This window comes from Suncus etruscus, chromosome 4 (genome assembly GCF_024139225.1).
Source record: "Suncus etruscus isolate mSunEtr1 chromosome 4, mSunEtr1.pri.cur, whole genome shotgun sequence".
NCBI lineage: Eukaryota > Metazoa > Chordata > Mammalia > Eulipotyphla > Soricidae > Suncus > Suncus etruscus.
In genome coordinates this window covers 152257637-152271419 of record NC_064851.1, presented here as the reverse complement: position 1 = coordinate 152271419, position 13783 = coordinate 152257637, and the positions used below count along the sequence as shown (strand labels likewise).

General features: G+C 40.4%; 1 protein-coding gene across 4 annotated transcripts in view; it reads left to right on the top strand.

Moving 5' to 3' along the window:
* INTS10 (integrator complex subunit 10) overlaps positions 1-13783 on the top strand; it is a 41909-nt gene that overhangs the window by 16026 nt on the left and 12100 nt on the right. For 2 of the 4 annotated variants that reach the window (XM_049771818.1, XM_049771816.1), the window contains exons 10-12: positions 1657-1810; positions 6175-6257; positions 10020-10172. In XM_049771818.1, coding sequence (XP_049627775.1) covers positions 1657-1810; positions 6175-6257; positions 10020-10172 — 390 coding nt within the window. Of the gene's footprint in view, positions 1-1653; positions 1811-6174; positions 6258-10019; positions 10173-13783 lie in introns of all 4 variants that reach the window. The other 2 variants (XM_049771817.1, XM_049771815.1) reach the window with 1 other exon arrangement.

Below are 13783 nucleotides of genomic sequence, written 5' to 3'. Positions count from 1 at the left end.
GGGCCACACCCAGTAACGCTCAGGGGTTACTCCTGGCTATGTGCTCAGAAGTTGCTCCTGGCTTGGGGGACCATATGGGACACCGGGGGATCGAACCGCGGTCCGTCCAAGGTTAGCGCAGGCAAGGCAGGCACCTTACCTTTAGCGCCACCGCCCGGCCCCACTTTTTTATTTCTTAAATAAATGTATGTTTCTTAAAAACATACATCAATGTCATCTTTCACCCCCCACATTTTTCCTTCAGGTGCTTTGTTGTTCTATTGGCAGTATTTACTGCTTTACTTTTTTTATTTCATTTTGTCTGTTCATCAGTTTTATGTCTGCTGTATCACTTTGGGCCCTGTACTTTCCATTGTATAGGTCTATCACCTTTTCAGTTAAGTTGGTTCCAAGGTACTTGATTTTCTGAGATACAGTTGTGAATAGGGTTGGTTTTTCTGATATCATTTTCATCCCTTTCATTATTTATATATAGGAAATCTGTGGACTTCTGTGTGTTAATTTTGTATTATTTTACTTTACCATAAATATCTATTCTAGAAACTTTTGTAGGGTGTTTAGGATTTTCTAAATATAGTATTATATTATCTGGATGCCCATGATATCTTTTACTTGCATAACTGCTTAGGAGTTTCATTTCAACTCACTTTTGCCTATTGGATTTAGAAAATAATCTAGTTTCATTCTTTTGCATTTATCTATATACTTTTCCTAGCACCTTTGTTGAAGAGATTCTCCATTATATCATCACATTTATCATCAGAAAATCATGAATTTTATTTTGAAAGTAATAATATAATGGAATTCAAAATATTAAAATTTTTATTTCTTTTGGGAGTGCCTCTCAAGTAGTGCTCAATTGACTTTGGGTCCACCTATAATAGTACTTGGCCAACTGTGCCAGATGGTTCAAATCTAAGGCCTGAGATAAAGAGCTATTAAGTTTCTGTAGTCCAGAGGACCGACCACTGGGCCATCTTGCAGTGCTCAGGAAGCCCTCTGGTGCTGGAACACAAGTCCCATGATCATGTTTTCATGTACCCTTTATCTCTTAAGAGCTATCTTCTAGGGGCCGGGCGGTGGCGCTCGAAGTAAGGTGCCTGCCTTACCTGCGCTAGCCTAGGAGACGGACCGCGGTTCGATCCCCCGGCGTCCCATATGGTCCCCCAAGCCAGGAGCGACTTCTGAGCGCATAGCCAGGAGTAACCCCTGAGCGTCACCGGGTGTGGCCCAAAAAAACCAAAAAAAAAAAAAAAAAAAAAAAAAGAGCTATCTTCTAGATCCTGTATTTATTTTTATTCTAGGTTGTTAAATCAAAATGTTATCATATTCATTGTTGTACTATAATATATATAATAAGTAGACCAGTTCTGTGGGATTTTTTCTTCTTAATACTTATTCTCTTCATGCCATTTATGTTCTACTTATGAAAAAGATCATTCCGTTTCTGTCAATCTCCCTCTTTACTCAGCATGTTACTCTAATTCACATGGAAAATTGCTAAATATTGTCTTTTCATGTTGCCTAGTAGTATTCCATTGTTTATCCATTTATCTGCTTTTATGAACACAAAATATATATTATATATAAAAATATGAATGTCTCAGAATATTATTATACTTACAGTTTTAATCATTCTCTGCATTCTTTAAGCAGAGTTCTGATGATGAAGAATGTTCAACAAAAGGGAGGAATCGTCATATTGTTGTCAATAAAGCAGAATTGACTAATTCTATCGAAGTTTTAGAAAGTTTCAAATTGGCAAGGGAAAGTTGGGAGTTGCTATATTCCTTAGAATTTCTTGACAAAGGTAAGAATATTCTATTGCTGTTTTATCTTTCATGTAAAATCACTGCCAAAAAAAGTTTTTACTTGAAATGTCAAGTTTTAATGCTGAATAAATTGATTATAGTAGCTTATGTTTTACATAATTCTTTTTTGAGTAGAATACCCAATCAATCATTAATATTCAAGTAGCTATATTCCTCTGTGCTCAGGGATTACTCTTGGGTATGCTCAAGGGACTGTTGGCAGTTCCAGGAATCAAATCGATGTCTGCCATGTGCAAAAGCAGGTGCCTTAACCTCTCTATAATATCTCCACCTTTTTAATTTTATTTTAGTCACCATGACTTACAATTTTACAATTCTAATATTTTCAGGGATAGGATTTTATGTATATACAACATCTAATACCACATCCCCTACTGAGTCTGTTTCCCTCTACCATAGTCTCAGGATTCCCCACACTTCCCTCCCCACTGCACCCATATCACTAGGAGTGGTATAGCTGGCTATTATGGGAACTCAATTTCCAGTTTTTTTGAGGAATCTCCACATTGTTTTCCAAAAAAGCTGTACTAGATGGCATTCCCACCAGCAGTGAATGAAAGTTCCTTCTCTCCACATCCCTGCCAGCAGTGATTTTCTTGTTTTCTGTGATGTGTGCCAGTGTCTGTGGTATGAGATGGTACCTCATAGTTGTTTGTCAGTCTCTGTGGCATGAGATTGTACTTCATTGTTGTTTTGATTTGCATCTCCCTGAATATTAGTGATGTGGAGCATTTTTTTCATTTGCCTTTTGGTCATTTGTATTTCTTCTTAGAGAAATTGTTCATTTCTTCTCCTTATTTTTGATGGGACGCCGGGGGATCGAACCATGATCTGTCCTAGGTTAAAGTGTAGAAGGCAAACACCCTACTGCTTGCGCCACCACTCTGGCTCCCACTCCAGCTTTTTTATGGGAATTGTTTGCTTCGATGATATTCCTCCAGACTTTGATTTTGTCAATGTTTGTTCTGACTATTCAGATGTGGGTTTTTTGGGTTTTGTTTTTTTTTGGTTTTGGTTTTGTTTTTTTTTAGGGGGTCATACCCGGTGGCACTCAGGATTTACTTCTGGCTCTGCACTCAGAAGTTGCATGGAGGACCATATGGGATGCCGGAATTTGAACCACCATCTATTCGAATCAGCTGCATGCAAGGCAAATGCCCTACTGCTGTGCTATATCTCTCTGGCCCCTTCTTGTAGGCAGCAAAATGTTGGATTCAGAGTTTTGATCCATTTTGCCACTCTTGATCCATTTTTGCACAGAGGTCCCATTTTGATGCATTTTTGACAGGTACATTTTGTTCATTGACATTGAGAGATAATTGTCGTGGGATTTAGTGTCATCTTTGTGTAGAAGCTTGGTGTGTCTGTTGGTTTCTGTCTTGTCTTAAAGTAGACCTTTCAGTTTTGCTTTTAAGGCTGCTATTTAGTCTGTTAAATTTCTGAGCTGCTGTTTATCTGTGAAGCTATGTATACTTCCTTCAAGCCTGAAAGTGAGTCTGGCTGGATGCAGTATTCTAGGCAAAACATGCATATAGTTTTGTCACTATATCCTACTACTGCCTTCTGGCCTTGAGGGTTTCCTGTGACAGGTCTGCTGTAAAACTTCAGGATGTTCATTTGAAAGTAATTTCCCTTTTTTGGTCTTGCTGTTTTCACTATTCTATTCCTGTGGATAGAATAGAATTCTATCTGTGGGATTCATCATTGTGACTAGGATGTGTCTTGGGGTGCTTTTCTTCAAGTTTCTTTTAGCATGCAGGATTTGATTGCATGCTGTTTTAGTTCTGGGAGTTTCCTTGACTATTGATTCTCCTAGGGATTTTCTTCCTGGGACTCCAATTATTTTTACAGTATTTCTGTTGAATTTATCAAAGACTTCTATTTTCATCTGTTCACATTCCTTGAGTATTTATTCCATTGTCTGATTTGCCTTAAGGTTCTTTTCTAATCTGTTCTGTGTGGAGTTGTTCTGCATCTCATCTTCCAGTTCACTGATTCTATCCTCAGCCTCTGTTACTCTTTTGGAGAGGCTTTCTATTCAGGTTTTATTTCATCTACTGAATTTTTCAGTCCTGTCATTTCAGTTTGGAGTTTTCTGATTTCTATCTTTGTGTTCTGTTCAGCTCGATCTATGCTTTCTTTTATTTCAATGAGGACCCTCCATATTTCTTCTCTAAACTCCTTATCTGAGAGGAATAACTAGGTGGTTGGCAGTTTTCGGGTCATCAAAGCTTCCATCTTCATTCTCTATGCATGGTGTTAGCCTGCATTGTTTCCCCATTGTCATGCTTGTAGTGTGTTTTTTTCTATGTGTTATGGTGGGGTTCATTGGCTATAAGATGCAGGGCTGTGTAGTGATCCTCTGGCTCCACCCTTTACGGGCATGACAGCTCACCTCTGAAGAGACCTCAGGGAATGATGGGCGGAGAGGATCAAAGCCCAGGCTACTGGACAGCCAGGATAAGGCCCAAAATGTCTACCAATCTTCAGGTCACATAGCAGAAATCACCTACATCAGCTCTATTAACTTTGTTTTATGAAAAACTCAAAAATCAAAACCTTGAACTTCCTAGCCAGGAGCATGGTTTCACTGGACACCTTCGTGTGTGTGTGAGAGAGATTGGAACTCTGGCACCACATGGTATACGAAAGATACATAATTAAATTTTTTGGATGTTTAACATTTAAGAATTAATTAGAAATTATGAATACTTTGCTAACAAGATCCTTTGGGATCTTGGTCCATTTTGTTTCTTTAAACCAGTGAACATTATTCCCTGACTTTCTTCTGTTTCTCATTATCATGTGCCTTGTCATATTTAAAAAACAATTAATGTCTTTTTCTCCCTGTCTCCTCTAGAACTGTGAATGTCTCAGTTCTTTTGCCCTGTTTTCTTTTGCAACACAAAGTTTTTTTGTTTTGTTTTGGTTTTTGGTTTTTGGGTCACACCCGGCAGTGCTCAGGGGTTCCTCCTGACTCCAGGGGGACCATATGGGATGCCGGGATTCGAAACAATGACCTTCTGCATGAAAGGCAAATGCCTTACCTCCATGCTATCTCTCCAGCCCCACAAAGTATTTTTTATTGAATGAAACTTACTAAGAAAAATTTAAGAGGAGAAAATGAGGAGAAATGTATTCAAGAGAGAACACAGGCTTCCAGAGTGGAAATAAGCTAAGAAAATATAGAAGCAAACCTACAATTTACGTGTTCAAAGAAGAACATGGACTCAAAGAGCAAACCTAAGTTAGAGGGAATTTTTCTTTAATCATAAATTATTAAAATGAATAAAATAGAATGATATCTCCTCTGTAAAATATAAAGGCACATTGTAAGGGAACAGCAGATGGTCAAAGACAACAGAATATGACAGATGCTCTTTATTTTGCAGAGTTGGGGAGAAGCACACACTTTGGGCAGAAATTGAGGCAGTGCTGGAGGGAAACAGACACTTTTAGAGGGTGTTAGGAATATAGTGTGCATAAAATCCTATTTTTAGCCATATTATATTATTAATAACAATGCCTACAATATCTTAATTGAATAAAACCATTAAAAAGTAAGATTATTGGTTTCATTGCATATTTATTATTTTAAAGGGGTGAAAATAAAGCCAGGTGATTTTCTGATAAAAACAATGTAGTTTTAAAAAAAATTTTAAAAAAATGTAGTTTAGGGGCCAGAGAGATAGCATGGAGGTAGGGCGTTTGCCTTTCATGCAGAAGGATGGTGGTTCGAATCCTGGCATCCCATATGGTCCCCCGAGCGGGCCAGGAGCTATTTTTGAGCATAGAGCCAGGAGTAACCCCTGAGCGCTGCCAGGTGTGGCCCAAAAACAAACAAATAAGTAAATGATAAATGTGGTAATAAAGAAAAGGAGTTTGAGCAGGTTCTGACATGTGATGCATGTTCATCCCTGATAAAACTATTGCTTGAGGGCTGGAGAGAGAGAGAGAGAGAGAAAATAAAGAGCTAACTCACTTGCTTTTCATTCATCTGACCCTCCTTCAAATCCTTGTCATCACAGAGGTCCCTTCTCAGCCCCTCTAGGAGAAATCTCTGAGCACAGAACCTAGAGTAAGCCCTGTGTCTTGCCAGGTATGGCCCTAAAACCAAAAAATATACATATATATACACACTTCTTTAGTATCACTGATGCATGTTATATTCAAACTTAATTTCTAATTGAAATCCTAGATTATCATTATAGAAATCAGAATCTAAAGTTGCTGGCCAATTTTTGATAATTTATCTCTCCATTGTTCTATCTAACTTGGTTTCTTAGCTTTGTTTTCTGCTTCTTTGAGTATTATTGATAAATTTGTTTTTGAATTCTCTCAGAATTTACAAGAATTTGTTTGGCTTGGAAGACAGACACTTGGCTTTGGTTAAGGATCTTCCTCACTGACATGATCATCTATCAGGTAGGAATATATCCATGTGCAACACCCATGTTTGTGTCACAGGTTCACTGCTGTAAACCAGCCTCTCCACATGCAATTGTCCCCAAAGAACTAATACTTGCTTCAAAAGAAATAGTTTCATGTCTTCAGCACCTAAGGGATCTTTGGTACACTTTTATCTTAAAATAACTCAAAATCGGGGCCAGAGTGGTGGCACGAGTGGTAGGACATTTGCCTTGTACATGCTAAACAAGGATGGACCTTGGTTTGATCCCCTGGTCCCAAGCCAGTAGCAATTTCTTTTTTTCTTCTTAATTTTTTATTTTTAATTATGAGAACAAAGATGCAAAGAAAGAGGACAAGGTAAAGTTACAGTGGAAGGACAATCACCCATAACCAGAATTCTCAGTAGTCCCATTGCTGATATCTTAACTTTGAACTTTCAGCCAAAGAACATTAAGAAAAATAAAACAGGGGCCGGGCGGTGGCGCTAAAGGTAAGGTGCCTGCCTTGCCTGTGCTAGCCTTGGACGGACCGCGGTTCGATCCCCCGGTGTCCCATATGGTCCCCCAAGCCAGGAGCAACTTCTGAGCACATAGCCAGGAGTAACCCCTGAGTATTACCGGGTGTGGCCCAAAAAAACCAAAAAAAAAAAAAAAAAAAAAAAGAAAAAGAAAACAGAACCTATGTACAATTGCTTTGTCCCTCAAGTCCCCAGATTGTAGTACATAATATTTCTTAGCAGCACACAAAGCAATCTAAAGCCATAAAACTTAAGTAACTCCTTATGTGGCTGGCGAGGTGGCACTAGAGGTAAGGTGTCTGCCTTGCAAGCGCTAGCCAAGGATCAGGACCACGGTTCGATTCCCCGGCGTCCCATATGGTCCCCCCATTCCAGGGGCAATTTCTGAGCACTTAGCCAGGAATAACCCCTGAGCATCAAACGGGTGTAGCCGAAAAACCAAAAAAAAAAAAAAAAAGTAACTCCTTATACATTGAAGGCAAAGTACTTTTTTACATTTCCAGGCACATGTATATTAGTTTAAGTTAACCTCAAAAGTTTAAGTGGGTTGTTTTTCTTAAGGATTAGAGTCAAAGGAGCACAGTAAAAACAGTGTTAGAGTGGCAATTATTGTTTGCATAGGCCCACCAAAATATGAGGGACATGAAAAGGAAAAGCCTTGGCCTAAATACAAGGAGACCCTACCCCTGAAGTTTCCTGGCATAAGACCAACTCTAGGCTCCAGGCAAGTTAGATCGTCCAATCCAGGTCATTGTCTGTAGTGCCAATACACTTTTATTTTTCACACAGTCTCTGTTGTTGGTATCATGTTTCTGTATTAAAGATCCTGGAATCTGCATATCCTACATTGCAGTCAGGATGGTGCAGAGCATCCACTCATTTCACCACACAATTAAAGGGCAATGCAGAGAACCCTGTCCTGTAAGCAGGTCATTGTTGTTGTCAAGTCTTCTTAGTGTTAAGGGAAGTCTCTTTTGAGCAGGTCGATGTCAGAGCAGTGGTAGGGTCTTCCCTGGTAGAGGATTGCTTCCAGGTGTTGTTATAAAAAACTTTGGATGTGGGGCCGGAGAGATAGCATGGAGGTAAGGCGTTTACCTTTCATGCAGGAGGTCATTGGTTCGAATTCCAGCACCCCATATGGTCCCCCGTGCCTACCAGGAGCAATTCTGAGCCTGGAGCCAGGAATAACCCCTGAGCACTGCCGGGTGTGACCCAAAAACCACAAAAAAAAAAAAAAACTTTGGATGTTTCGTAGATAGCTTCCCTGGTTCAGGGGTGAATGGAGGATGCCCATTCTTCTGAGGTCTGTGCCAGGTCATTATATCAATATTCAGGGTGTGAGGACCCATTGCACTACAAGATTTGTGTGTTCCGATCTCTATTAGATAAGAACTTATTTGTATGTATAGTATTTTCACATTTTAATGTGCCTATGCAAACAAGGAACAATGCCACATGGCGTTATCGCGCATATGGGAGCCATAAGAACAAGTCCAACAATCCCCATGACATGGTTCAATCATAAGCATTAAACTGAGGGACTCTTCCACCAAAATTCCTAATTGAACAGCTCACAAAGAGAAGACAAGATAAAAAGTGGGTAGAATCGTCACAGTAAAAGAATTTTTTTTTTTTTTTGGTTTTTTTTGGGTCACGCCCGGCATTGCTCAGGGGTTACTCCTGGCTGTCTGCTCAGAAATAGCTCCTGGCAGGCACGGGGGACCAACCATCTTTGGTCCTGGATCGGCCACTTGCAAGGCAAACGCCGCTGTGCTATCTCTCCGGGCCCACGATAAAAGAATATTTAGAAAGAGTTATAGCTGTGAAAAAAATAAGAGTTATAGCTGTTAAAGAAAATACACATAAAATATTCAAAAGACATATGTGTCCATTTTATGTCTTTTGAAATAGTTGGGGGTTGTTAAATCCAATGCACGACTTTGGTCTGTGTTTAGGACTGTGTAGTACTGAAGTTAAAAAGGGTAAATGTGGGGTACTTATGGTTGGGGGTGAGAGAGTTAAGGAGTAATAATGAGCTTTGCAGGGGTGTCAAAGGGCTGAATCTGTTGGGGCAGGAGGTCGGTCTTGGTGCCTAACAAGTTAAAGAACTGAGGGTAAAAAGGGTTAATTAAGAGGAAGATAACTCCGGATTGGGAGATGAGGGAGTAGAAGGGGCTCTGGTGTGGGGGAGGGGAAATATATCAGAGAGGCTATATACATTGTATAGATGAATTTTTTTATGGATTAGGCTTGGCAGTCAGAGAGGACCACTGTATAGGAAGTCACGTCTACATATACACTGATTTTAGAGACCTATTTGAATATTATCCTCCATATCTAGGGAATTCCAATTTTTTTCCCTAGAAACAGTCAAGAATTAAGAATATTTTTGGGAGTTGTTAAAAAGTATATATGTTGCATGGGCTTTTGAAAATGAATACTAGTAAGAAAAAAACTCCTGAATGGGGTCCAGTATGCATAGGGGAGGAATTTCTCTCCCCTACCCTCCCCCCAGGGCCTGATTTACCAGGCCTGCCCTGAAGACGAGTCTAGTGTGGGGGACATCTCAGTAGCCAGGAGCAATTTCTGAGTGCATAGCCTGGAGTAACCCCTGAGCGTCACCAGATGTGGCCCAAAAACGAAACAAAAAAACTCAAAATTGGCAAGACCACAACATCTGTTTTGCTTTGTTAACCAATCATATCATTAGCAAAAATAAGCTTTGCATTTTATTATAAAAGATGATCGCTTCTCCTTCCTTTTATTGATTCTATGAAGTGTCTCAACTCTAGTAAGACTTTATCTGTTCTTGAGTAAATCAAGAGGCAGAAGTTCTCCACCAGAGTCAAGGGAAGTAGACAGTAATTCTCTGTGGAGGCACCTTTTGCTTCAATTGGAGAGTAGACAGTAGACTGATGAGATGAAGTGCTTTCTGCCCAGAAATGAATGTTGCTTCTATCCTTCATAAAGGAGAATTGGGATTAGTAATCTCCATATAAAGAAATGGTATGACCTGAGCACTGCCTGGTTTGCCCTGATAGTCTCTGGCACCCAGGGCCCAAACAGCACTGTATGACCAGGCCTTGGTCCAAATAACTATCACCAGGAGTGGCGGCAGGACCCTGAGCACCTCTTGGAAGGAACACCTCACCCCAAATTGAATGATCAAGCAGAGAATCCTTATGTATAATTGCTTGATAAGTGCTTCATTAACATGGAGATGTTTTTTCATGAGTATCCCCCCATTTTTATTTTCTAAGGGTCAGTATAAAAAGGCGATAGCCAGCCTGCATCATTTAGCAGCTCTCCAGGGATCTCTTCCACAGCCACAAGTTACAGGACAGGGGACCTTGGAACATCAGAGGGCGCTCATCCAGCTAGCCACCTGCCACTTTGCTCTCGGGGAGTACAGAGTAAGTATTGTGCTTGGCCATCTAGATGCGGTTGGACACCTAGGCCTTTCTTTTTCCCAGACTGGATTTTTAATTAGCACTTGTATATATGAAATACTATCTTTCACTGTCTAACAGGAATCTCAATAGAGCACAGAGAATCCTGTTGTACTTGTTCAGAAGAGGCCTCTACTAGGTGGGAAATAGAGGGTGAACCTTAGCTTATTCAAATTCAGATTCTCCTTTCATCTGTTGATAATATTGCCTAGGGTGTTACAGGTGCAGAGAGTAATCAGGCCAAGCCCAGCAATTACCAAATTACCGTAGTGATTTACACAAGCTTCTACACTAGTAGATCAATTTAAGTGATAAGCACATTCTTGACTGATGGAGGAAATGTCTATTTTCAAGACCACAATTTAACATACAAGCATGGATTACTTACCTCCATATGTAATGTTGATTATTTTGTAATTTAAAAACCCTTATTAACCTTTTTTATAAACACAATAGTTTACAAATACATGATACAGTTGTTTGGGGCATTCAATGTTCCAACACCAATCCCACTACCAGTGTAACCTTCCTTCTACCATTGTTCCCCGTTCCTCACCACCCCCAAAGCCTATACCTTTAGCAGGCACAAAATATTTTATTTTATATTGCTTGTTAAACATAAATGGCTATTAGAATTATCAAAAAATACTTCAGGAAAAGAAAATCTATGAAAATTGCTATATCTCACAGTGGGGTAATTGAGTTTAGGGTTTACTAAGCTGTTTGTTGGTAGGTCAGCCTTCTATGTCATTGTTTTATCTTTTTTTTTTTTTTTTTTTTTTTGGTTTTTGGGCCACACCCAGTAACGCTCAGGGGTTACTCCTGGCTATGTGCTCAGAAGTTGCTCCTGGCTTGGGGGACCATATGGGACACCGGGGATCGAACCGTGGTCCGTCCAAAGTTAGCGCAGGCAAGGCAGGCACCTTACCTTTAGCGCCACCGCCCGGCCCCGTCATTGTTTTATCTTGCACTTTGTTTTCTTTTTTGTGGGAAGAGGAGCAGTAGTGAGGGGTAATTTGCACACTCAGCAGTGCCCAAGGCTTCCTTTTGTTTTAGAGTTTAGATGCTATTGCTTGCAGTGGTCTGGGGAACTTGAGGTGCTGGGAATTTAACCCAAATTCTCACATACACAATGCAAGTGGCTTTATCATTGAACCTCATCTCTGGCTTGGACTTTTAAGTTTTGATTAATGCTTCCACAAACTAAAGTCATACAAAATAAAACAAGTATTTAGAGAACTACTGTTCTGAATTCTATAGGACATAGAAAATAAACTAGTAGATGGGCTGCAGAGATAGTGCAAAAGGATTAGAGCACTTGCAATGCATGCTAAGCCAACAGCATTGCTTTGCCAAGCACTGAATCATTCAGCCCTGTTGGTTGAATTTGTCCAGGAGTGACCCAGCTCCTCTTGAGCACTATTTCAGAGGTCCCCAAGCCCTTAAAAAAAAGAGAGAAATAAAAAGAAACCAGTAATTTTAGTTAAGCTAGACAGAATCATTTAGCAGAGACTTTAGTTACCATCCTTTGGGATGATCACCATGAGACCTATATCTCAGTGTCTAATTTCCCTAGTTTCTGAGAGCCTCTTCAGATAGTTACCTCCTGTCTTCAGTTCCCACTATATATACGTAGATGTGAGTTTCCTTAGTTCTCTGGCCTTATATACAGAATTGAAGATATTGTTGATTCTTACCCATGCTAATCTTTCATCTAATATTATATTTTATTTTTAGTAAGTTACTCTTTATTTACACTGCCACTACCCAATGCTGCCCCCTGTCCCTTGTGGATTTTAGGGGATGGAGGTTGTTGACCTCACCTAGTGGTACTTGGGGCTTACACTTGGTTCTGTACTCAGGGTGTAAGCAGTTCTTAGGGGATCATGTGCATTGTCAGGGATCAAACTGGGGTTTACCATATACTAACAAATACCCCCAATGCCTTTACTAACTTTCAGGCCTACCCCATGGCTTTTATATGACTTCATTGACTGCAGTCTTTTTTTTTTTTTTCAATCCTATAAATACACATATTGCTTTCTAAAATGTTGCTGTCATCCTTTCACTTAATTGAAACATGACTTTTAATGTGCCAAAAATTGAGTTCTATGTGGTAGGGTGAGGATTACAGTTGGTTTTAGGGACTATGGGACTATTCTGCCTTCAGGTCTTAATGATCTTAGATGGAGAAAGTGTTTATATAGTTAAAAATCAGATATTAAGTGGTATACTTCAGCATGTAGTAAGTAGGTATTTAATGACCCTCTCTCTTTTCCACATTCCAAATCCTTCCCTCTTCCCTGTAAAGCTTAGTTCAGGATAAGTCTCCTGCCTGAAACTTTCGTTTCTGTGTGATTTCCTGCTTTTGAAAGACTCTAGGATGAGGGAGATAGTTACAAGCCTTAGGGTGAATGCAAGGTGACCTGGGCTTAATATTTGGTACCACACAGTGTCTGAGGCATCTCTGAGTTCAGAGCCCCCTCCCCTCCAAAAGCACCACCAGGCACGATCCTGAAGGCTCTTGAACTCCACAAGGGTGAATGAGCAGTGCTACATACTCAGACTCTCACCTTGAACCAGCAAGCTGATAATCCCCAAGAACACACTACTTGAGAGGCTTCTGGAAACCAAATAGTATTAATGAGTAGTACAAGGGTAACCATCCTTGACTTGCATGCAGCCAGTCTCAGGTTGCTGGGAACTGAGCACCACCTGGAATCACTCCACAGAACAAGGGCAGGGAATAGCCTTAAGAGGAACCAAAACTCCCAATTGAATAAATAAGCAAATCTCTGTATCATACAATTTAATCCTAACTATTTTGTTGTTTTTTATTCAGTGACTTGGAAAAGTTTACTGCAGTCTTTAAGACAGGAACATGTAAATGGCTTCCACTTGCTATTATATATTTATTAACTAAACACTCTAGAGCAGGGGGTCTCAAACTCGCAGCCCGTGGGCCGTTTGCAGCCCTCCATACAACATTTTGTGGCCCTGCCCTAGAGGAAACTTTCCTTGTTTTGTTTTGTTTTAGTTGTTTGGGTCACACACCCCCAATGTTCAAGGCTTACTACTGACTTTGCACTCAAGGATCACTCCGACTTTGCCTCCTGTGGCCCCCAGGTAAATTGAGTTTGAGACCCCTGCACAAGGGATCCAGAGCAGTGGCACAAGCAGTAGGGCATTTGCCTTGCACGCACTACCTAGGACAGACCACAGTTTGATCCCCCGGCATCCTATAAGGTCCCCCAAGCCAAGAGCAATTTCTGAGTGCATAGCAAGGAGTAACCCCTGAGCGTCACTGGGTGTGACCCAATAAGCAAAAAAAAAAAAAAAAAGACACTAGAACAGGGCCCAGAGCAATAGCACAGCAGTAGGACATCTGTCTGCCTTGTACACATTCAATCCCAGACAGACATCAGTTCAAGTCCTGGCTTCCTATATGATCCCCAAGTCTGCCAGAAGAGATGTCTAAGCACAGAGCAAGGAATAACCCCTAGCACCACCAGTGTGACCCAAAAAACAAAAACAAACAAAAAGACTCTAGAACACGTTTATGTTCGATCTTTCAT